Here is a 25,774-nt window from a genome sequence, read left to right as displayed (position 1 = left end):
CTTTCTTACAAAGGAGGTCATGTGTCATTTTGCAGTTTGCTAATATCTGTTCCATTTATTCTGCATGCTCAAAAATTAGTAAGAAGTCCAAAACATGTATGTGCAATACGAAGATTTACATGCATTTCAGTAGGCAAAAATAAGCCAAGATGAAACAAAACATTTTTGGTTTGTTTCTGTGTGTTTGGCTCGGCATGACTTAATAATGCCCCAAATGTATCCCACTAAGAGGTTCTACCACAAAAAAAACTTACAGCAAACATGGAGCCAGTATCATGCAGCAGTTTATAGTAATAATTCCCTCATGTTTGAGGTAAAAAACAAATAGCATGCTGACACTATACAGAAGTGTTAAAATAGAAAAAGTGATCATGCCAATGTACACCAGTAACTTTCTGTGTCTCATGATTTTTGTTTTCTATTTTCATTCTTCTGTGTCAACAGTTTCCAAACATTATATAATTTGTCCAAAACAGCTTTTTTCATTCATCTGCCTACTTAAACTTAAAATATTGCTGCACCTGTTTGGCATTTATCAGATTTTGTTCCAGCAGTTTGAACCAAAACTAACTTCCTATACCTCTGCAGGATACAAAAGTTTAAGAATGTCATGCAAAGTTTTATATTTAAAAGTGAGAATGAAATCATAAAGACCACACATACCATGCTCATTTTACAGTAAAGCACAGCAGTAGTAGGATACTGCCTGAGATGCAGTGTGGTGCACACATACGCATCATGCAACAAAACACACAAACACATACACGCATAATTGCTTATCAAACCTTTTCATGCCCTCTTTCTATCTTTACAAAGTTGATTTCAAACTGTTTATTCTGCTGTAAGAGATGAAAGCCAGTCAGCAGCAGAGAAGTCTTTAGTGCTTCATGATTCTATTTACTTCTCTGATAAACAGTTGCTTTGTCTGTCACTGCTCCAAATGTTTGATGCCGCTGGCTGGCAGCTCTTCTGTCAAGTGCAACAAGCGTGCACATCCAAAAACACAGAAACGTTTACACACGGATATTCTCAAACACAACAATCATCAGCAGTAAGAACATACAGTCATGTACACACAGCCCATTATTTGCTTCTCTTGTAATATCTGTCTTTCTCACACACACACACTGTCTGCTATACATACATATACAAATTGTATATAGTATGTACACACACACACACACACACTCATATAAACACACATTAAAAAGATAACTTACAGACCATTTGTGTCTTATATGTTTACTCACCTCCAGCACTTTAAGTTGTCAACCCTCTGCAATGATGTAAAAATATTTTGAAAACACTTGAAGGGGCTTTCACACAGCTGCGAGGTAATTTGCCACCTCCAGTCATTTCAATAAAGAGAAGGTGACAGAGGGGAAGCAGTTTTGAACAAGGTGGTAGAAGCATGAAGCAGTTATTGCTCATGTGAATGTGCATAGGTTTTGCTCTGCCCTGCAGAGTTCATTCGTTCATTTGGTTTTGATCCTCTGGTGGAAGCTGTCGGGCTCAAAGAGAATGGGATGGGCATCGCAGAAGCAGAAAGAAGACAAGATGGAAGAGCTGATAATGTTGGTGTGATGCGGTAGCATCAGGGGCTTAAAAAATGAAACAACTGTGGAGGTGCCAAAAATTGCCATTCTGTGAATGGCCACTAAAGGCTGGCTCCCAAAGCCAATAAATCCCCATAGACACCCAGGTTAAAATACCCAACCTAACATCAGAAATAAACATGTTTACAGCCTGGTACAAAACACACTTTTGGTCTCTGTAGCTAATTTAAACATTCTTGATAAGTGTAGGGTGGATGAATGTTCGCTCACCTGTTAAACTTGTATTAAGCCTGAAAGTTTGCGGTTGGTTGTCCGAATACTTGAAGTTGTGCAACACAGCACTAGCAACTTACAAGGACAACCCGAAAAAAAAAAAACAGGGCCTGGGACAGCATTTTCACCAAACTTTAGATGACTGGTAAATTGTCAAAATAGGTAAAAATTTCTTTGATATCGGTTGTCTTGCAACACAATGTATTATTAATCACTGAGTATTTTCTTGAGGAATTATTTACACAACGCCAAACTAGCTTGCACTTGCACCAATGTCTGTCATTGCAGCTGTGGAACGTAGCAGCAGCAGCTGCTTTTAGAAATGCTTTGATTTTTTGGGGAATGCTTTTTTGGGTTGTCAATGCGATTGACATGCGGCGATGTGTAAGCAGCTTTACATTATTGTTGGATGTGATTGCAAGTGCACAGACTTCGTATGTTAAACCATAAAACACATAAAACAAAACTTTTCAGCTGGGTTATAAATTCAAACACTTTATTGCAGCAAATCATATTGACCTTGTGTTTCTTCTCCAGACCACTGTACCTCTCAACACGAGCACAGCCTCAGTCCTGCAGTTTGCCCTGGGTGAGTTTTGTGTCTCCACATGCACTGCAAGCAGTAACTACATGAGGACAGATTTTGTATAACAGACTTAGGTTTGAGACCTTTAAAATCCTGTTCAAATATCTTAGCTGTGAATGCAACAGTGTTTTGCAGCAAGGACAATAGATCCCTTTGTCATCCTCAAGAAATAGGCATCTTTTGCCAGGTTACATGTCAGTAAGCCAACTTGTACACAGTACTTTTCTGTGTTTCTTTCTCTCTCTGCCTCTCCTATCACAATAATGAATGATTTACAGCATTCTAGAAAGACACCCAGAAGGCCATGGCAGTTTTTAGAGGTGTTGTATTTTTCATGTCCATTACATGCATCCACCAGTTCTCATGGGAACATGACTGGGAGAAAATAAGAGTACATACTGTAACGACAAACCCTCACCCCCCGTCCTTTATGTCTCTCTCTCTCTCTCTCTCTCTCTCTCTCTCTCTCATTCTGTCTGGCTGTACTCTTGTTTGCAGGACATGAATATGAGTTTGTAATGCTGTAGGTTTGTGTACGGGGGAGATCAGTAGAGCGGTGCAATGAAGTGGTAGCAAGTTAATGCATGGCTGTATTCAGTTGGGATGGTGCAGCACGGCAGGACGATGACCGGACATAGATGCTGCACACCGTCAGGTGGCGTGGGAGGAGGGGGAGAGGAAAGGTAGAGACGCTGGGGGAAGCCTGCTTCATCCATTAGCAACCCTTAACCCCACCAGCTCCCACAGCACCCACACAAATCTGCATTTCAAAGTTGCAAAAACAGTCTGATCCCACAAAAAACTTGTTAAGCAGAAATGAACAAGAATGTGGACACACATGTACTAACTGTATCCAGCTGTTGTTAGCTACAGAGTTTTTGGTCCTTTGTCAGCTCCTCTGATCACCTCTGGACAACCCCTTCATACTGCCTCCTAACATCGCTCAGCCCTGTTAAGCTGCTGATCACTTATTTCCACTATGACACCATTTACACATAATTTTCCACTTGGCTAAGTGAGAGAGTGTGGGAGCAATCATTGAGAAAAAGCCACCATGGCTGCTCCTCAGGATGCAAAGGATCATTGCCCTGCTGATAAGGTTCCATTCTTTTTTTAAAGTGGGGGGGATAGTTCAGATTCTTTAAGTGGGGTTGTGTGGGGTACCTATTCATAGTTCACAATAATGTTTTACCTACAGTAGATATAGGTCGGCATTCCCCCAGTTTGAAGAAGTAGGCTGGAGTCCGCTACAGAAGCTGAGCAATGAACTACTGTTGAGGGGTCAGCAGTAAAATGTATTTTAGCAACTTAAAAAAGAAAAGTCCAACCTAAAAGAAATCAATATCCGTTTCAGTGTATGCTATATTAAGACTATTTTTTCACCGCTTTACCTCTCAGACAGCCTCTTCTGATGGAGAGGACATTATTGGCCACAGTTCCACATCTATGTTTTCATCAAGTCTACCAGACTCCATTGACAAAAACCATGTTTTAACATTGCTTAACACAGAAGCTGCCTGTCTACTGCTTCTTTTATCAGTTTGTTAGCTTGTGCTACTGTGTGACTTTGGTGAATCCAAAGTAACTACTTCAAATGACATAGTAATACAATAACACGCACAAAAAACTGATTGAGGCAGCAGAACAGCGACTCTTGTGTTCTGTGAGGTTAAATCACTGATTTTTAAATGCAGTCTGGCTGTGAAGAAAGTGATATAATGGAATATGTTTTTTTGTCAGAAATGGTTTTCTTACAGAAAGGTAAAGCAGTGAAATACTCTCAATATAGCACACACTTCAACTGATATCATTTGTGTTAAGTGGAACTTTTTTAAGTGGCTAAAATGCACTTTATTGCTGTCCCATCCACAGCAGTACAATGCTTAGCTTTCAAGTCTGACTCTAGTCTTCTCCAAACTGGGAGTGTGCTGATCACCATCTACTATAGGTAATACATTGACTATGGATAAATACCTCATACAACCCCACTTCAAAATATCTAAACTTCCCCTTTAACATTTTCTGGAGCTACAATTCCTTCAATAAGAGAGAAGTATGTCACTGCTGCAAAGATGGTCTTTTTTTTATAAAACTAGGCTGTATATGCATTAGAAAGACACAAATACTTTTGAAATTGGTGCTAAATGACCTACATGCAACATGAAAACAGAGAGGAAGGGCTGTGGCAGTTCCTTTGGCAAAGAGGTGTAAAACCCACAACTTCCAGAAATTACTGTGCCACACCCAGCCAATTAAAGCTCCCGTCGATGCAAGCTTGGTTGTTTTTCCACAAGAAACAATATTGCAGCTGGGTGGTGATAATCTTTGTGGAATTACAGTTAAATAGTGAGATAAAATATTTTTCTAAAACATGTGAGGCGAGAAATAGGCCATCATTAACTGAATCTTGGTTCAGATTTGATTAGCGCCGCTTAATTTTATCGTTCAATCTCTCAATATAGGGAGCAGTATGGTGCCCCCTTCTTGTTCACAAACTCTTGCTATTACAGCCAAACAGTGCACTAAAACTTATTTCTGAAACATTTGAATTGAGAAAGAAGCAACACGGTGACAGAATCTTGATTTATATTTGATCGGCAATGCCTAGTTTTACCATTTGACCTGAGTTTGATCTGTGTATGAGGGAGAGAGAGGCAGGTGGGTCTCTCTCGTGATCCGCCTCTATACTCTTCGTGTCCGTGGTTTCAGACATAAAACATGTAGAAATACAAACTGCAGTTTGAGCAACAGCCCTAGAGCAAAGAGAAAATCGTCCGGTTGATGCAAAACATAGTATCTGGCATTTCTATTGAGATGAGCAGGGAGATCTGGGAACTGTAAGATGGAGGGAAGTTTACCACAGTTCATTTATTCATGCTACCCAAATTGTTACGAGACAAAACTGACTAAAAATCATCACAGTATCCCCTTAACGGTCATAAATGTCTGCCATGTGTGTGTGTGTTTATATTCCCCAGGCTCAGGCTCCTGCCGGTTCAGTTACTCAGACCCAAGCATAACTGTGTCATTCAGCCTAAGTGGTAACGCCAACACCTCAGATGACTGGATCACACTGGAGAAGATCAGGTTTCTCTCTCTCTCTTCTTTTCTTCCTCATCTATCCCACAGTCCTTCCATCTGTTGCGAACACCCGCCCTCTCCCTTTTCCCTCATTCACACCTCCCCCTCTCAATTTGTTATTCCTCTCCTGTTTGTTTCTCTATGATCCCCCTGTTTTTCACCCCTTTTTCCCTGCCTCCCACTGTTTAGTCAGTTCTCAAATAGAGACATAATGTAACGATACCGTTCTTACTACAGTATTTAGTTGAAGTAGGTTCATGTTATGCTTTTGTGTGGACACAGAATCCCACTCATAAATCAACCACTAATATAACTGTCCATTTTAGCTTCTTATTAATGATTAATGATGATTTAAGGCGAAAACATGTTACTTTTGTATAAACACAGATACCACACACTTTCACCAAGACCGTCATGGTGTATGTTTTCCTCAGAGCCCCGACCAACAGCAGCACAGTCGTCCACCTGCTACCCCTCCCACATCACTCCAGGGCTGATGGCGTGCGACTCCGCTGGTCTCAGGAGGCCCCGCAAGGCCCTGAAGGCTATGAATCCTGCTGGGGGCTTGACAATGTGTTGCTGGTCAATGCTGCCCACAGAGCCCCCCTCATGGAGGACAACTTGGACCCTCCAGACACCGCCAACTGGCTCTTCTTCCCTGGTGCTACTGTCAAGGTACACAGATAAACCGGTGGACATTTCCGTGGATTCCTTACTTTACTCATTTCTTTCACAAAGAGATCAAAGCCTTGTGGTTAGACATATGATAGAGAATCTAATAACCAGTGAAATGAATAAAGAAGTTTGCTGTTGCTTGAGAGACAAATGTTCCACTTATGCTGCATATTAAAAGGAGGTGACCATAATCATGAGGTACTTTCAATGTCATGATTATGGGAGGGGAACATCATTTCCACATGAAAGGTGTTTCTATTTGCAAGCATTTTTTTAGAGGAACAATTTACCTCAAAATAGAAAATAACATATTTTTCCTCTCACCTGCAGTGCTATTTGTCAGTCTAGATTGTTTTGGTGTTTTGTGTTGGACGTATCAGCCGTAGAGATATCTGCCTTCTAATAGAACTAGATGGCACTTGTCTTGTGGTGCTCGAAGTGTCAATTTGAAAACTCTACAGCCATGGCTCCTTCCAGAAACCATGACCCCCTTACTCAAGGTAATGAACAGACCTTGTTATGAGCAGTTTAATGTAGGAGCTATTTTCTTTCTATCTGAACTATACCTGCCAACTATCACTGCACAGAAAGAAGTGTGCAATTACTGCTAGCTCATCTAGCATCAATGAGCGGTCCATCAGTAGATGCATGCTTCCTTTTAGACAGGTATTTGATTGCCAGGTGCAGTTTTGTGGAAAGAAAATACTTCCTACATTAAGCTGCTCACAACAAAGTCTGTGGTTATCTTAAGTAACCAGGTAATCATTTCTGGAGAGAGACACATTACTGTCGAATTTTTCCACTGTATTGTTTTGGTGCTTTGAGCACCACAAGGCGAGTGCCATCTAGCTCCTTTATATTTAAGAGAGATGGCAGACATCTCTGCAGCCGATTTCTCCGACACTTAGCAACTCACACCAAAACAATCTCAATTAATAAACAGCACTACGGGTGAGAGGAAAAATATGTATTTTTGATTTTGTGATTTACTGTTGCATGTGTTAACACCTGTGTTCTCATTGGCCAGCATGCGTGTCAGTCTGAGGGCAATGCCCTCTATTTCCACGGTGGCGAGGGAGTAGGCTACAGCTTTGCCTCCACCAGAGACATTGACCTGCATCGTGAGGAGGGAAGGAGCTACTGGGAGGAAGACTTTGAAAGCCCACCGTCAAAGTAAGTCAAGATGGTGGTCTTTTTCTTTTACTGGATCATTTTATCTATATATATCCTAAATAAGTAGGCAATTTTAATTTTATTGCACCTGTCAAAACCCTAGATGCCAAGATGCTAATGTAATAAAACTGTATTTGGTTGCCAGACCTGAGACAAAAAAAGTATTTTATGATGTTAAAAGATCAAAATACATAACAAAGCCAAACCATAAAGGTTTAAAAGTAGCTAAGAAGCATCTCTAATTTAAATCGAAAACCAAATAACACAAGAAAATATTATAAATGATGACTAATAGGTCAATCTGGTCAGATAATTTATGCATTTATTGTAGCACCAAACCATACAATAGCTGGGAAAGACAATTAACAGAGGGATTATTTTGGTATCATGTCAGTACTCCGGTATTTCTGTGTGTGTGTGTGTGTGTGTGTGTGTGTGTGTGTGTGTGTGTGTGTGTGTGTGTGTGTGTGTGTGTGTGTGTGTGTGTGTGGTCTGTGTCTGTGTCTGTGCCCATGCTCTGTCACCTGTCACTTGTCATATGTCAAGTGATGCGACATGCAGCGTGTTGCACAAGTTTAAGTCGAGCTTGGGGGCTGACACAGGTGAATGCCATGCCTCTGACTGCTACAGAGACAGAAGTCCATCTGTTCAGAGTGAGACACATAGACACACACCATGCATGCTTGCAAACACACACACTGGACAGCAGATAGCAAGGAAACACTGTCAGAGGCACCGCAAGAGGTAGAGAGATAAAAGAGGAGAGATGATAGATAGTGTTACTGCCAGAGAGTAATTAGCAGGCCTCATGCGCCCGGTCTGTCAGTATGTTTTTACATGAATGTGAAGTACCTTAAACAGGAGGGTATTTCTATCGCGGCCCCACACCCTCACACCTCCTGCAGCATGCCAACATGCTACACTGCATGCAAGCTCTCACCCATCAGGTGTCATGGGCTGACACATGTGTGAGGGAGGCAGGGGAAGTTTTTGCTTACATTAATGCTCCACTCCACTAAGTGTCATTTAACCCAATGCTGGCTGTGACAGAAACACACTAGCTTATATGCTGCATGGCAGAAAATAAAGAGGAACAGGGGGGAGATGGAAAGGGGAGAGAAAGAGGGAGAGTAGGTAGAGGAACACAGGAGAGGGCTGACACACTGAGTTAACTTCTGTCAGTGCTAATGAGGATCCTCTCTCCGCTGTGCAGAAATATGTGTCTGCACGTGTGTGTGTGCATGTGTGCATGTGTGCATGTGTGTGTCTGTCTGTCTTGTATGTGTAAGTCCTCTTCCAGGTGATTTATGCCGTATTCCTGGCATTGTGAGTTTGTTTACTGGTGAGGTGTGAATTATGGTAGGTTTACTGACTTCAGGGGAGATGCAAAAGAGGCAGTCTATTAATATGAGTCTTTGGATGCTACGATTTCTGTGTCTGTGTGCTATTGTGTCAATAAACTCTCATTTGGGGTTTACATTAGGCTAAGGTTAATTAAAACTCCTAATGAAATCTATTTACTTGACTGTAAATTATATATACACATTACATCGTCACTTTCAATCTTATTATCAAGTTCAAGTTTGATGTCGTGTAAAAAAAAATTACAATTAAACGGTGGCACTCTGCCTATACTAACAACACAAAACTTTAGATTAAATACAGTACACAGAAAAATACAGTGCGAAAAATCTACAAGCAACAATGTGCAGTGCGTATGGGTGCGTCAACTGTTAAGCAACCTAACTCCCAGAGGAAAAACACCATGACTGAGACAGGTGGTGTGTTATTGATGCTGCGGTACCATTTTTATTAAGGGAGGAGTGGGAACAGAGCATGAGAGGAATGACAGGTACCGTTAATGATGTTCTGGACTTTTTTCAGCAAACATTTGGTGTAAATGTTAAGAAGTTGTGGTCTTTGCCAATAGTTTTTCCTGTTGTCTTTAGTCTTCAGTAGTAGTCCTGAGCAATCAGGTTGCCAAACCACACAGTAACACAATCTGTTAGAACACTCATGTCAAACCTCTTGAGGTGCTGACCATGTAAAAGTGTATGAGATATGTATATCAAGAAACTTAGTATTATCAACAATCTCAACAGATGACCCACTGATCTTCCTGATTTAAACATTTTCCTCTGTAATTAAACTTACTGGTACAAATTAATTACTACTTTTAAACTATATTCAGACCATCAATCCATTGACTGTGAAATATATGAGCTTTGAACTAATTGTTATATATATATTATTATAAGTTTTTTTGAGTAATACAGCTTGGTCATGATTGCTTGAGTAGCTTGTTTTTAATTAATAGAATTATTAATATTGTGGAAGTACTGCCTCATAAATATCAGGTGTTGTTTTAAAGTGGATATAGAAAAGTCCTTTTTGCTTCAACTTTTTATTAGTAAAGTAAAAGTCGAGTGCACAATGTAAGGGCCATAGAATGATGACACCAACAATGTTTTTAGTTCCCTGTAAGCCGTACTTCTTTGCAATTCTGTCTGCCACCAGGTAAGATTCCACCATTTCCACCTTAAATTAATACATTTATCACATTTCACCACAAACATTTTGTGTTTAGAAACTTCTTTTACCTACTAAACCAGCCCTTTGTGTCTGTGTTTCTTTACTCAGCTGGGACATCGAGGGAGCTGTCTATGGGACTCAGTGTGGAGAGATTGAGTCAGGCTCAGCACTTGTGTTTGAGAGGGAGGGCCGGAGGAGAGTGTGCACCCCCTACCTCGACACCACGTCTTACGGAAACCTACGTTTCCACTTTACCATGGGTATGGAAATATTTCATTTGTAATTCTTTGTCATTTTTTTAGGTTAAATAGCAATATGTCTTGAATGTGAGATGTGTTTGTGTTCAGGTGGTGGGGACTGTGAGCCAGGAGAGTCTCACGAGAATGACGTGATTCTGTTTGGAAGGTCTGAAGGCAGGAGGGAACGTGTTACGCTAGACACCCTTCCATACTCTTCTTACAGGGTGAGACATACAAAACATATTCACATACACAAATAATGTTTACTCTCTTTCAAAACCTCACAGTACATTAACGTGGAGAGCTCACTATACTGCAAACCTGTACATTGGTATTAACACCATCACAGTTACTTTTGATTCCTAGTCCACCTATCTTTCCATATGAAAGTTTCAGACTTTTAATCGAGCATTTTATGCTGTTGGATTTTTGACTATAAAGTCCTGTTTCCTGACTACGTAATCACAACAGCAGGATTGTTCTTTTCTGATATCAGACAGAATTGTCAACTCGTTTCATTTTGTTTCGATCTTCAGTTGGACACTGAATCCACTCGAATCAACTTCTGTGAGAGAGGGGGATTTTGTTATCTCCAACCAATCACTAGTGACCCATGTATCCATCTCAATCTAACGTAATTTTAAGTCCACTGTGATGCATGCATAGCCATTCCAACATACATATTTTGCTACAGTTTAAAGAGTGGAGGGGAGCAAAGTAAAAATGAACTATGATGTCTTACTGAGAAGACATGTTGAATTAAATCAGCCTCAATAGCAGCCTTTATCTTGGCTATGGCGCCCGCCATTGTTGTTATTATAATGGCGTTAGACCCATCAGTGATGCTGATTGGCTAATCAGATCCCTCTGCAGTGCTTGTTGGTCTATTATTAATTTAAATTTAGAAACTGCTGTTTTATATCACAATGCCAGACATATCAGTCAGCTTGAACTAGGAGGACTTGGTAGATTCAAAGGTCTGGACCCATGCTCAGGCTGTGCAGATTAAAACTTTGGTGTGTAAAATACATTTTGATATTTGAAGTGTTGCTCTTTCAATATGTTTCTCACAGAAATTAAGGCTGAACCAGTACATTTACATTCTCAATATTGATTGATATACTATAAGAGCTGAAACTATTAGATGATTAACAGATCAGTGAGCAGCAGGCATTTTGATAGCTGATAATCATTTCACAGCAAAAATGCTGAACATTTTTTTGCTTATTTATTTTTCTCATTTGTGGGGATTTGCTTCTTTTCTTTGTATGTGGTAGTACACAGTATATCTTTGGGTTTTGGACAAACAAATTAGGCAATTTCAAGACACCATCTTGAACCAGAGGGTATTGTGATTGTAAATAAATTGGCAGCTTTTTACCATTTTCTAATTAGTGTTTTCCCCCCGGTCTAATATGTTCATTCTATCCTCCGTTTCTCCTATCTCAGACTCCTGCAGTGGTATCGGTAGCGCTGCCCACTGAGCTACAAACACCAGTCACGCAGTTCTGCCTGGAGCAGCGATCACATGGTGGTGCCAACCGCCATGTATGGGCAGTGGACTTCATGCAGCTGCTCCCTGTGCTGCCTGGCACTCACACACATGTTGCTCAGTTCTCCATCAACCTCGGCTGTGGCTCCTACCAACCTGCCAACAGGTGTGACACAATTTAAATCTAGGTTAGGCAGTGCTTTTATGTAAGAATATTGCCTTTTTTTTAGTCAAAATCATGAAATTTGGCTGCAACAAAGGAGACCTTGACCAGGCCAATCGAGACACCCTGGATTCTCTTCATTATTTTGGTGTTAAAAATGGTAAATTGTACACACAGGGAACTTGAGGGCACAGTGCGTTAATGCTGAACAGCAGCATCTAGAGAAATCTGAACTCATTTGGTCTCTAAGAATAAGAAATGTGAGTTCAAGGAGTTTCTTAAGATCGTGTTACATTTCTTCTGGGTATTGAAATCCTCAAGGTTCAAACTCTTGCAGTCATTTGAAGCTTTAAATATATTAAATTGCAGAGTGCTTTTTTAATAAAAAAAAGTAGCAGGGGTAAAGGGACAGGCTTTACAGTGGCGTCTCAGAAGACACTATTTTTTATCTAATCTAAGTTGTCATCATCTTAGTCATCTTAGACCATTTTAGTTTGAAAATTAAAATATTGAGATAAGATTTTCTCTATTATTTTTCATTAGCGTGAGTCTGGAGTTTTCCACTAACCACGGTCGCTCCTGGTCTCTCCTCCACACTGAGTGTCTGCCAGAGCTCTGTGCTGGACCCCATCTACCTCACAGCACCATCTACTCCTCGGACAATTACAGCGGGTATGAATGAGTCTGCACAACTGCACATTTGTGATTGTGCTTGTATGTATTGTCAGTCAATTGCTGCAGATAAATTTGTATTGTGTTTTGTCTCACCAGGTGGACCAGAATCTCCATCCCTCTGCCCAACGCTGCCCTCACAGAGACCACGCGGTTCCGCTGGAAACAGTCTGGCACTGGATTGGGCAACATGTGGGCCATAGACAATGGTTAGTACTACATATACAGGTCACAAGATACACTCAAGGACATAAAAAGCCATTGTTTTTTCGTTTAGTTGGATCCCTCAAATAAGTCCCCAAACCTCCTACTTTGAGGTCTGAAACCTATTAGATACAGGATCTGTCAACTAAATACCAAATACTTTCATTGTTCTTTGGTTATACCATCCCTGTCACTCTGCATGCTGGGAGACCTGAGCATACTTTACACATCACAAAAACAAATCACAGCACCCTTGCTGGCTGCCAAGAACTATTGCCAAGAAAACTATTCTGTTAAATGTTCTTCATGCACAACTACAGTTTATCTCCCTACTTTGACTTTCTGTATTAACTTGTGCCCACCCCTACCCACTGTCTGTATGTCATTCATGCATCTCTGTTATTGCAAACAAAACTAAAAAAAAAACCCTGAAAAATACCCTCCCTGCAGTAAAACAAAATGTGATTTTCATTTCCTGTGTTTTGTTTCAGTGTATCTTGGTCCAGCCTGTCTTCGTTTCTGCTCTGGGAGAGGACATTGTTCTCGCACAGGCTGCAAGTAAGGATCTGCTTTTTATTAAACCAAATAAATCCAACGTCTCTCCTTCAAAATGAGTCTGCTCATTATCCACCTAATGCCTTACAGCACAAATCACCATTCAAAATTAATCAAATTGTATTATGGTTATGATTCATTAATGGATTTTCATTATCTCTGTCTTCTTTTTCTCATTTATATCCTTCACTCCTTTTAATGCCTGATGTCTTCCTCTCCTCTCCTCTCATCTCCTCTCCTCTTCTCTTCTCTTCTCTTCTCTCCTCTCCTCAGATGCGACCCCGGTTTCAGCGGTCCAGCCTGTGAGCTTGCCTCCCAGACCTTCCCAGCTTTCCTGTCTGAGGGTTTCTCCAGCCCTCGCCTCTCCTCCTACCACAGTTTCTCCTCCCTTCGTGGAGCTGAAGTCAGTTTTGGCTGTGGGGTGCTGGCCAGCGGCAAAGCTTTGGTCTTTAACAGGGACAGCAGGAGACACTTGGTCACCGCTCCACTCGACAGTTCACAGGCCAGGTAATGCAAGTGCTATAAAAACAAAACACAATTTTATTCTTTGCATAAAGACAAGCAGAGACATGAGTGAACTCACCTGTGCACTCTTATACATACATACACATATTCAGCATGCACTCAAGCAGGTTTGTATTCTTCAGATTATGCCACCAGTAGATTACTTTGTAAATCGTGGCTTGACTTCATCAGGTGTCTTTACTTCTGATTGATACTGCAAATGTTTCAGCCAGTCAGCTATCCACTCTCCTCCTTCCTCAATCCCTCTCTCCCTCGTACTCACTGCTGGGAGATGGATTGTGATCATGGGGAGGACTGCAGATGAGAGGAGAGATGAAAGCAGAGGATGAAAATGTGAGAAAGAGAGAAGATAGAGAGGGAACGGTGAAGTTAGATATGGCATCTGTGTTAGATTGATTATGCCTGTTGCGGCTCTCAGTGTGCCACCTGATGGCCGTATTTAATGCCAGTTTCCTGGCTGATTGAGTGAACAGCTGCCTGAAAGAGGAAACTGCACCACTGTTGAAAGCACAGCTCAGCCAAAGACAGAGAGAGCTGGGGGGTGACTGGCAGCCCAAGATAAATGATGGAAATTAAAATAAATATTACATTAGTATAGTTGATTCTACATCTGCCACAACATAGAGAAACACATAAAAGGATGAAAACTTGTGTTACAGTAGAGCTGTGTATAGTTAACATGAATACATGAGCATGAACCCTGATTCTGATTCACTCTTTCTCCCTCTTTAATTCTTTCTTTCCCTCCACCTTCTCTCATCTAATTTTGTCCTCATTCATTTAATCATCTCATCCATCATCCTGCCACCTCCCTCCCACCTCTCTACTCTGCATGACTGTCTGTTTGTCTACCCTTTTAGCCCCCTCTCTCTCACCTCTGCTTCCTGAGCACTCTTGGTCACCTTACTTTTTCTTCTTCTCATTTATCAACTTGCCCTTTTCTCTCTTTCTTTGTCATTTCCATTTTTCACACTTTGTCTGTCCCAACTGTTACCGTACTCCCCTAATTGCTCCAACTGGCCCTACCCTGACTTGCTTTCATTTTCCTGCTTTTATTCTTTGCAGGTATCTACAGTTTACGCTTCGCCTGGGCAGCCGTAGCACCCTGAGCTCATGTCCCGCCCCAGACCAGCCAGGAGAGGGCGTACTGCTGCATTACTCCTCAGATAACGGCATCACCTGGACGCTGCTGCAGCATTACGCTTACCAAGGCTTCCACGAGCCAAGGTACCTCCTATGTGTTTGTGTGCACACGTTCGTATGCTTATGATTCCACAGAGACACTATGACTCCATTAATGCACGCATTTGCCCTGCTAATGGTGGGCTGGAGGTGTAAGCCACCGGGATCCATTGAGTCAGTTAGAGCTATCTATTTGTGTAATGAAGACAAAGTGGGCTGGGTTCCAGCTGCACAGGCCAGGTCTCAGAGCTCTTCATCACCACTGGAAAGGTCAGCAGGGGCCAGTGAGTCAGGGACAAGCTCTACACAACTATCTGACCTGCAGGTGCAAGTGCAAGTTTTTACTCTATCCACATGTATGTTTGTCCAAAACACCAAGGTACAGGAATGAGTATTGACAAAGAGAAAGAAAGAGTGATGTAAAATGCTGTATTCATTAATCTTGGTCATGTTGACCATCTGCATTGTGTCAGAATCTATTTAAGATTGGCCATGCAGCCTGTGATTATGCAGTGCTTTAGATCCAAGTCAAAGTCTGAGTCACAGTTACTTGTGTAATTAATTCCATCCAAAATGCCATTTTGGATACTGTCCTCAAATACATGTCATTATTGTCACATTTTTGCGGTTGTGACTATGGCGCATGTACTACTTGCATCAGGCAAACTTTCCAGTAAGTGTCAGCAAAGCTCAGTTTAATAATCTCTTTCCCCAACCAAACAGGATTGTGTCAGTTGAACTGCCGGCTGGTGCTCGTAAGTTTGGCGTGCAGTTCCGTTGGTGGCAGCCGTACCATTCAGGTCGTGGTCACGATGTGTGGGCCCTGGATGAAATCAGCATGACGTCTGTGCTGTTCAACACCATAAGTCTGGACTTCAGCAACGTGCTTGACGTCACCCAAAGTCTTGGTTTCTATCTTGGTCATGTCCAGCCCTATTGCCAGCATGACTGGACCCTCAGGTAGGAGATACAAATACTGTATTGGTCAATATTTGGCAGTAGCATTTGGTTGCTTTTGTTTTTAATTTTACTAAAGACTGTCCACATCTATTTATAACTTAATAGTTAAACATTTGCTATTATTTGCAACTTGTTCACCAGGGTCGTCTTTATTCCTACAATGCAAGAATCATGCCATCAGAACAATTTGAAAGATGCCATAATCACATACAATTTCTACATTCAGTATTAAGAACTGCACCACAATATACGACACATGGTATGGTATTTTCTCTTCCATCATGTTCTACTCTAGTTTCTCTGGTGAGCCCAGCCCTGGCTCTAGTATCCGTTATGTGGAAACTCAGTCAATGCAGATTGGAGCCTCCTACAGTCTACAGTTCTCATTGGTCATGGGTTGTGGCCGCGAGCCCTCCCCTCACATTGACACTCAGGTCCGCCTGGAGTTCTCCACCAACCACGGCCTTACCTGGCACCTGGTCAAAGAGGTAAGGAGCATTTTCAACTTTGTTCCTTATCTAAAGTGATTGTTAACATCTGATCTCTTTTGTTTTCACAGCCTACCTCACACCTTTATTTATGACAAAAAACTTGTAAAAGTCATCCTGGAGAGAGACAAGGAAATGTATCATTTATTCATGATCATGAATATTGATTCACCCATTACAGCCTTCGTAATAATATGTAAATAATGGGAGTCTTTAAATGTGGCACTTTGTTTCAGATGAGAAATTATCGCAATTACTTTTTATCATCCTACTATTAACAAATACATGGCAATACTTGAATCAGCAAGCAGATTATCTTCCCATGATTCAACAAAGATTTTCTGTGATCACAACTGGCTCATAAATATTCATAAGGCACCAAAGTATCTGCCAAGGTTTTTATTGCCTTTGGAATTGAATAGGGCGTAATGAGTCCTCCATCAGTGAATTTTCTCTAATTCTCCCATGTGCATGAAAATGCAGTCATGTGGCAAGTGCAGAATGTAACTCACTGAATGTCCCGTACTGTTAATCCTTGCTTGTCTTCCAGTGTTCAAGGTCAGAGATACTTTAATCCTCCGTTAGCCTTTTATATGCATACACTGTGAGACTAATGCATCCTCAGGGTGTGTCTGCAGTATATCATGCTCTTTCTGAAGAATTTTGCTATGAAACAAAATCCACAATGATGAATGAAAAACTTTGTTGCATGAATTCTGAGTAATCGACATAAAGTGACACATTCTCCACCCAAATGGGTATACAGTAAAGAGTGTTTTGTAATGAAAGCTCTCATTTCTTTCGCCTATAGGCCTGTCTGCCTGGCATGCCAAGCTGCTCTGAGTTTACAGCTCCCAGTGTCTACCACCCATCAGAGTTCAAAGACTGGAGACGCATCACCTTGTCTCTGCCTCAGAAGACGTGGTAAGTAACTCACATCTGTGCGGTACACAGAGAAGAAAGATTCACAAAGTGCCCTCTGGGACAGTATGTTCTGTGATCTGATCTTTCATGCTGTCTTTTGCAGTCAAGAAGCATAATGCAACTGAGATACAATCAGATATACAACATAAAGCTGATAAAGATGACACTAGGAAGCGTCCACACCTGTTCTTGTTAATAGCTGCATGTCCACACAGAGACGTACACCTCTTACACACATCTATACACAGCTTTAGAGATGTGAACAAATTATTTCACATCCAACTCAGCAGAAAAAAAAGTGGAGCATTTTTCAGTGGTTAATATTGCAGCATCAAATAACACTAAGGTTTATTGCACATTAACAATTACATTTCTTTTGCAAAATGCAAAATAATCAAATGCACATATACACCCCCATACCACCTTTCCAGGGTTTTGATTTTATATGTTTTTGGTGCAGATGGAAAAACTAAAGATAACATTTCCTTGTATTTCTTCTAAGAAACATCAACAAATAGTACCTTATGGGCCACTAACATTTAGTAAATCTGGTAATGTAAAAGAACACAAAAAGCAGTACTTCGATATTTCTCCAACTCATATCAGAAATTATGTACTCTTAAAAGAATAGAGAATGGACACTTTTTTATTAACTGAATATGGGTCGTAGCTAGATGGTAACCCTTCATTTGTGAAACTGCAAACAGCTTTAAAATATTCTTGTCTCATTGTTTTATGGTGTGACAACACTGCGGTTAAAGTCTGGTCAGGTTTGGGCATAAAGAGCACTTGGCTAAAGTGAAATGATCACTTTAAACATGGAACACGGGGTTACTATCCAACCACGACCCTAAGTATGGTCAAATATTCACAGCCTTAACATTTATGACTCAAACTGAGTAAGCCAATGTTTTTTACACTAGCACAGTTCTATAACTACTTTTTACAAAATGTTCTTTTACCAGTTATTTTGTAAGTTATGAAATATATACTACATGCATGTCATTGTAGCCAGACTTGTGCTGAATACGTAAAAGTCATGTGATTATGAAGATAAACATTTTTTTAAACTGACAACAACATCAGAGCATGCCAAAATCATTAGAGCATCTGAAAATAGCCTCAGACCCCTGAGATTAAACAAACACACTTGTAAAGATTCCAATACAGATGAAGTGCACATACTTTCTGCCTGGTTCTTGTCTGGAAAAATATAGTTATCCTAAATATGGAATAAATGATAAGATGGCTTCTCATTTGTATTTGCAATACCAGCCATGCCAGTCACTCTGTGAGTTCATATAATCTGACCACCTTACACCTCGCCACGGCTTTGCTGGCTGAACCCAAAATTTTGAAACTATGTTCTGCGTGTGAAAATACAAAGATTGTAATTGTAAGAAGATAATATCTGTAATCATGCAGTTAAAGGGCAAACAGAACTGAAACAAGCCCCATACTGAACCAGTCATCCTGCGCTGAACAGGTCCTTAGGAACACATGTACTGTTCCAGCTCTAGCTCACACATACATCAACTCAAACAATCACATAAACCTTCCACACTGTGCGCTGTGACCTCCACCTCCATTTCATTCCACCATCCAGCTCCTAAATAAAGGTGGTCTAATCTCCTGCAGGGTGTGATGAGCGGTCACAAGGTCATGGCAGTAAATGATAATAAAACAGTCGTGGGCAGTCCTGTATGATCAGGAGGTGGTCTGATTTGATATGGGTCACTGAAGCAGCGGGCCAAGAAACCTTTCTGCTATAAAACCCTCAATATACCTGACTATCTATGCCTCTACAGCCATTTGTCATCACTGCACATGCACCGAACTGCATCACCGAAAGGCACTCACATGCACAAACATGTACCCACACTGCATACACTTCCACACCCACAGCCTGCCTTTAACAGAGATGATGTGATGATCACATTGCCTTCTCTCTGACATTCATTTCACACAACTGCAGAACCTACACACCCACATACATATATGCGCGAGTGCACACACACACACATACACACACACACGCACACACACACACAAACACACACAAACAGGAAAACAGACATACATGCATGTGATAAGGTTAATATATACCTGCCAGAACAACTTATCTTCAAATCTCTATCCCAGTAAAGAAGTAGATTACGGAGTATAACACGATTATGTGGTCAACATGCAAGCAGCAACTGTTGATTTATGAGGCCATGTAATGCATTTTTAAAATTCTATTACTTTTTTTAATCATTTATAAGTTACAGTATTTTATTTTAACATTCTGCTCAGCTTCTATAGTATGATTCTAGTTTAACTGTTTCTGTGTGTGTATACCTTCTGTATTCAGGTCCAGTGCCACGCGTTTCCGCTGGATCCAGAACTACTATGGAGAGCAGGACGAGTGGGCCCTGGATGACATCTACATTGGCCAGCAGTGTCCTAACATGTGCCACGGACACGGCTGGTGTGACCACGGACACTGCAGGTCAGCTTTCACACACAGATGCTCCTGCTGCTTCCAAAATTGCATACTATAAACTACATACCTAACTTGTGTGCTGTCGTTCAGCATACTTTTGTGTGAAGAAACAGTAGTATGTATCTTTTTGAATGCACTGAGCTATAATTACGTCTTTTGCTAGTTGGAGATGGTTAACACAGCATGACAGTGATGTGACTAAACAGTGATTTTTAAGAAACATAAAGTCTGAACTTATTTAAAAATGTATTACGCCTAGCAAAGTGAAATCTTATACTTGCACTTAAATTTAGGAGTTATTGATAAAACGGAGCTGCTTTGGTTTCTGTCTGCCATTGTCTGTTATGAATGTTGTGTCATTACAGCATTGCATTGTGGAACATTTATGTTGGCATAGTTACCAGTGTTTGCATACTGTGATATTTTTCACCGAAAATAATATGGAATTCACCTAATATTGATTTCATATTAAGGTTTTGGACACACTAAAAAAATCTCACATACTGTTTTAGTCTACTTTATAGCTTGTTAGTATGGAACTTCAAACACACTCTCATACTTTATTACTTTTTCTATGTCAGTCAACACAGAGGCCCATAGATATTGTTTGATGGATGTTTGTGAGATTAACATTTAAGCAAACATTTTCAGCCACTTTCTTCTGTTGTAGGTGTGATGATGGTTTCTCTGGAACAGACTGCCAGCCCTCCTCCCCCCTCTCCTCCAGCGTACTCTCTGACTTTGAGTCCCAGGATGCACTGCTGGCCACATGGCAGGAGGTGATTGGTGGAGAGGTGGTCACCCCTGACATGGGCTGTGGGGTAGTCTCATCTGGATCGTCACTGTACTTCAGCAAGGTAAAGCAACTATCAACATTTCCTCTTCAAGAATGGCATTTTATTGGTCCTGTATAATAATCTTAGTTACTATGTCAGTGCATCCAGCAAGTTTGATGGAAAGTCAAGTAACAGGCAAAGGAACAAATGATGAACTTTTTGGTGAAAATCCAGAGCAAGGAACTTTTAAACAATTTCTTAACATTGTAAGAATGCAGCATTTTTGAACAATTTCATATTTTTTTCCATAAACTATGGCACTTACTTCTACACTTGAATGCTATAATTGTCCCTGTGTGCTCTGGTGCAAATCCAGATCCAGATTACAAATATAAAAATATTTTGTGTTGTTAGAAAAACTGAATTAGAGGATTGTGCAAACAGTATGCAGTCTCTGATTACTTTCATTTTTTTCCTGCCAAAACTGCTGACCCTTGACCTTTGAATTACCTCTACTCTGCAGACATATACATTTATGAAATCATACCATTGCTCTGTAGAGTAGCTGATTCTCACTGGATGGGGTGTGCACACAATTTTCAGTCAGCTCTGTATGTTAGCAACCTCGTAACTTTTCTAAAGTAGTTGGCATAGCTGGAAATGTACTTGTCGCAGTTGTTACCAGGGAAAAGCCTCTCTTATTTGCTGCAAATAAAAAACAAAGTTTTCATTTAAAGAGTGTATTGCCCCACAATATAAACAAACAGAATTTATCTATTAGATCTCTGGGAAATGACCATGATACAGTATAAGTGAGACCTATGGTTATGAAAAATAATGCAGTTAATTTACATTGTGTGGGCCCCTTCCTCAAATTATAGAAATATATGTGTTGTTGTTGTTGTTGCTGTTGTTGTCAGGCTGGGCTGAGGCAGCTGGTGAGCTGGGACCTGGACACTGAATGGGCGGAGTTTGTGCAGTTCTACCTGCGTGTGGGCGGAGACTGGGCAGAGTGTAACCAGGCAGACAGCAGAGAGGAAGGAGTGCTGCTGCAGTACAGCAATGATGGAGGCATTAGCTGGGGCCTAATTGCGGAGATGTACTTCACTGACTTCACTAAGCCTCGGTGAGAAACCTGCGGATGAATAAAGGGGAATATTAATATTTTCAATAAGATCTGCTTTACTCTTTCTTGTTGTCTGTGTGGGAAAATAATTATAGATACAACTGTGATGATTAAAGAGACACATGGATAACATGCCTCTTCCTCTGTGCTCAGCTTTGTCCACTATGAGCTTCCCTTGGCCTCAAAGACACCCTCCACAAGGTTTCGTTGGTGGCAGCCTCTTCACTCTGGGGACGGCTATGACCAGTGGGCGATTGATGATGTCATAATTTTGTCAGAGAGGGAGAAACACATCATTCCCATGGCCAGTCCAACTCTACCACAGGTCAGGAATCAATTTGAGTTTTTCCTTCAACTTGTGCTTTGACCTCGTGCAGCAGCACTCGCTTCATCTTGAGATATTACTTCTTTTGTTGTAATGGAAAGTGTCAGCTAAACTGAGATAGAACAGCTATAAAAACATTAATCTTTCCGGAGGTGTAACCATTTTTCTTATGAGAAATACGTTCCTCCTACAGACACTGTCACCTGTTTACACAAAACACTCCTCTCTTCTGTCCCTACAGAACTTTTACGAGAAGCCAGCATTTGACTACCCTCTGAACCAAATGAGTGTGTGGCTAATGCTCGGTAATGAAGGCATGGAGAGGGAGAGCAACAATAGCTTCTGCGCCCCAACACCCTCTGCCATGGTGTTTGGGCGCTCTGATGGGGACAGGGTGGCCGTCACCAGGGACCTTGCCCTGCGTCCTGGCTACACCCTTCAGTTCAAGGTACCCACGTGAAAAGTGTGAAAACTTGAAAGGCAAACTTTATTTAAAAGGTGCAATCGTAGAAATAGAATGAGAGTAGAACAGACGTTCTCATTCAAATCAACGTAGTAGAATGGTCAGAATTATACTCCCGTATAATCAAACCAAGTTGCTGCAAGTCAAGAGCTCACTGAGGTGATGTTCTGCAGTAATAACCAAACAAGCAGTGGAGTAGTAGTATGAAGCATGGAGAGGCTTCTTTTGTGCTCTATCACCATTGTCACTAGAGAGAAATTGAGGTTTTCTGGATTTATGTTTCACCGTTACCCACTGTAAGAGGTTAGACTTGTTAAATTCCTTTTGCTTCAGTCCCCCTGTTGTTTCAGCAGGAGATGTGTTCGAGCAGAATTCACCACACTCCTACATATCTTATACAATTTAAATTAAAGAAAAAAAAATTATGAAAGAAAAGGAAATGTTGTTAGACCTTTTTTTCCTTATCAAACAGAAATGTATAACCATACACCTTCTAAATTCAAGTTTCTCTCTTTCACGAACTAAGACTAACGTAGCTTTATTGCCTTGTTCGATCATTGCAAAACACACTTCATTCAAATTCGAAGGAAACTAAAGAAAATGTTAGTCATTTAGTTTGTCAGTCCACTGCTCCAACAATCACCAACTCGAGTTTGGTTGAAATAGATTCTTGATTCAGAGTTAGATGTGACAATATGATCATCCACACACGGTAATCCCAGCTGTTTCTCTCTGGCTGTCAGCTGTCCACTGAGCTCTGCTCTTTCTCATTCTTCAAAAGCAGCAACAGTAACATTACATCATGTTTTAACATACATGCAATGAATGGCAACAAAAGAAAAAGGGAAATATAGAAATATTCTTAAAGATAACATTGCTTTTTTGAAAAGGTGACTTCTTGAATTGCAAAACTAACACATTAAAAGTAATCTGGTACTCACTTTGTGACCATTACCCCCAACACTGCCAACTATTAATCGATCTACTCACTGTGCAAAGATCTCAATATGTGTGATGACTTAAAAGATAACAGTAGGTCAAAAGGGAGTCTCAAAGTAGTGAGTGTGACACACTTTACAGTCTTTCTGTTGAATTTGTCAAATGACCACAGTAAACTGTTAAATGTCCATTCTATTCAATCTATTTCTATGGGTGCAATTTTGAGAAACAGACACACAATACTACTTAATCAGAATTAAATTCAGAATTTTTTAATTTTCTGTCCACTGTTTTCCCTTCCAGTTGAACATAGGCTGTGAGTCAGAGTTCAGCGCGTCTGCCCCAGTCATGCTGCAGTACTCTCATGACGCCGGTCGCACCTGGGCCCTTGTGAGAGAAGGCTGTTACCCAGGAACCCCAGGGGCAGGTGTCTGTGAGGGCAGCGGTCGTGAGCTCAGAGAGCCCACTGTCTACAACACCGGAGACTATGAACAGTGGACCAGGGTCACTGTCGTTATACCACGCAATGTTGCAGCCAGGTAGTTATAGTAAGAGGCATGAAATTGGATCTGCGAAGTTGTAAAAGTGATTTTATTCATTTTCTTTAGATGCAAAATATGCAGTTATAGCAGCTGGTTGGTATAATTCAAATGTGTGCTCTATCACTTTCCTTCTCTTAATCCCCTCTCCTCATTTTCCCAGTAAAACCAGGTTTCGTTGGTTCCAGGAGAGCAGCATGTACAGAGATGCCCCACCTTTCGCCTTGGATGGTGTCTATATCTCTGAGCCCTGTCCAAACCACTGTGGGGGACATGGAGATTGTATCTCTGGAGTCTGCTTTTGCGATATGGGATACACAGGTACAATGATGAAACCAAAAGTAATGAGAAAATCAACTTCTCTGTGTATCTTTATGTTTTATAGCTTATAATTCCCTGTTTGTTTCCATAGTGGAGCAGGACAGTTGTGTCCCATCTGTGGCCAGTCCCACAGAGCTGACTGAGGGCTTTGAAGGGAAGCTGAGCCCACTCTGGCAGAGCTTAAGTGGGGGGCAAATTGGAGGCGGCTGTGGCATCATCGGTGAGGGCAAAGCTCTTTACTTCAGCAGCCCTGGGAGGAGAGAAGCGCGCACAGTTCCTCTAGACACCACCAACACACGGTGAGTTGAATTCACACCTATACATGTCTCAGCTGTTACACCAATTGAACCAGTGGCTGTTTATTTAATGTGAGTTTTAAGTGCAGCTATTGCTATTTACATACAGGTTAGTTCAATTCTACATCCGAATTGGAAGCAAGAGTTTGGGGCCCACTTGCACCAGACCTCGCTCCCGGAACGAAGGTAATTACTACATGCTGTACTGAGGCCCTCTGCTGCATTCATGTGGCTGCTTCTCCACACTGCAGTCTGTAGAGAGAAGCTGCACACCTCATATGATCTGCTCACCACAACTGGCTTACTTCCATTTTTTCTATCTCACTCTTTGTGTTTGATCCGCCCTCGATCTAGCTAGAGCTATGTAGGTGCAGATCTGGTCCTCATTGTCAGTGCGTTGTTTCTAATGGAGAATGAAAGTCTCGTGTCGTCTCTTGTATGCTGTTAACCTGTCAGCATATTGTGGATCTCAAGCCTGTAGCAGTGCTGAGGGCTCGTTTCTGCAGCTTCAGATAAAACACTGCCAGCCACCTTTACACTTTGAACACCTTGAACAAGTTTGATTGTATTGCATGTTATTCTATTGTTTTTTTCAAACCTCCGTCTGAATTTACTTAGCTCTGTATCTATAAAAAAATATATTTCCCATCTGAAAGTTCTCTCAGCTCTGATGGTTGTTTTTTTTGTGATACTAGGCGTCATTGTCCAGTTCTCTACCAACAATGGTGTCCAGTGGCAGTTTGTGAGGGAGCTGGACTTTAGTTCTTTCCTGGAGCCCCAAGTGGTGACTATCGAGCTGCCTCCTGCAGCCAAAACCCCCTACACAGTATTTCGGTGGTGGCAGCCACAGCAAGGTTAGTGTGTGATTAGGGTGCACAGTACTACTATTGCAATATGGTTTTGGTATCACAACTTTAATTTTGAATCCCATCTTTACTCTCTCTCTGTAGGGAAACACTCGGCCCAGTGGGCTTTGGATGATGTGTTGATTGGTATGAACGACAGCTCGAGGACAGGTTTCCATGATAAGTTCGACGGAACAACGCCTCTGAGGCACAACTGGTACCGCATTCAGGGTGGAGAGGTGACTGTGGACTGTTTGTCCCTGGACACAGCACTCACCTTCAACTCCGAGGCCATCGATAGTGAGTCACACAAACACATTAGAGTCAGTCAGCATGTAGCTTTTGGAAGAGGCAGATCATGATTGCAGTGTTGTCAGCT

At 41.2% G+C, this 25,774-nt stretch overlaps 1 protein-coding gene across 2 annotated transcripts in view; it reads left to right on the top strand.

Moving 5' to 3' along the window:
• The window catches only part of reln (reelin), a 114,914-nt gene that overhangs the window by 67,374 nt on the left and 21,766 nt on the right, over positions 1-25,774 (top strand). For both annotated transcript variants that reach the window (XM_042495701.1, XM_042495700.1), the window contains exons 8-33: positions 2,367-2,418; positions 5,394-5,502; positions 5,931-6,171; positions 7,199-7,344; positions 9,985-10,136; positions 10,224-10,339; positions 11,565-11,773; positions 12,314-12,442; positions 12,542-12,651; positions 13,138-13,204; positions 13,475-13,708; positions 14,792-14,953; positions 15,632-15,868; positions 16,164-16,356; positions 17,168-17,280; positions 19,634-19,771; positions 20,436-20,622; positions 21,462-21,667; positions 21,821-21,992; positions 22,234-22,440; positions 23,698-23,933; positions 24,097-24,254; positions 24,346-24,553; positions 24,660-24,736; positions 25,246-25,404; positions 25,501-25,695. In XM_042495701.1, coding sequence (XP_042351635.1) covers positions 2,367-2,418; positions 5,394-5,502; positions 5,931-6,171; positions 7,199-7,344; positions 9,985-10,136; positions 10,224-10,339; positions 11,565-11,773; positions 12,314-12,442; positions 12,542-12,651; positions 13,138-13,204; positions 13,475-13,708; positions 14,792-14,953; positions 15,632-15,868; positions 16,164-16,356; positions 17,168-17,280; positions 19,634-19,771; positions 20,436-20,622; positions 21,462-21,667; positions 21,821-21,992; positions 22,234-22,440; positions 23,698-23,933; positions 24,097-24,254; positions 24,346-24,553; positions 24,660-24,736; positions 25,246-25,404; positions 25,501-25,695 — 4,213 coding nt within the window. The remainder of the gene's footprint in view (positions 1-2,366; positions 2,419-5,393; positions 5,503-5,930; positions 6,172-7,198; positions 7,345-9,984; positions 10,137-10,223; positions 10,340-11,564; positions 11,774-12,313; positions 12,443-12,541; positions 12,652-13,137; positions 13,205-13,474; positions 13,709-14,791; positions 14,954-15,631; positions 15,869-16,163; positions 16,357-17,167; positions 17,281-19,633; positions 19,772-20,435; positions 20,623-21,461; positions 21,668-21,820; positions 21,993-22,233; positions 22,441-23,697; positions 23,934-24,096; positions 24,255-24,345; positions 24,554-24,659; positions 24,737-25,245; positions 25,405-25,500; positions 25,696-25,774) is intronic.

This window comes from Plectropomus leopardus, chromosome 11 (assembly GCF_008729295.1).
Source record: "Plectropomus leopardus isolate mb chromosome 11, YSFRI_Pleo_2.0, whole genome shotgun sequence".
NCBI classification, from domain to species: domain Eukaryota; kingdom Metazoa; phylum Chordata; class Actinopteri; order Perciformes; family Serranidae; genus Plectropomus; species Plectropomus leopardus.
The sequence above is the reverse complement of the archived record's forward strand: the minus strand, read 5'-3'. Positions and strand labels throughout refer to the sequence as shown.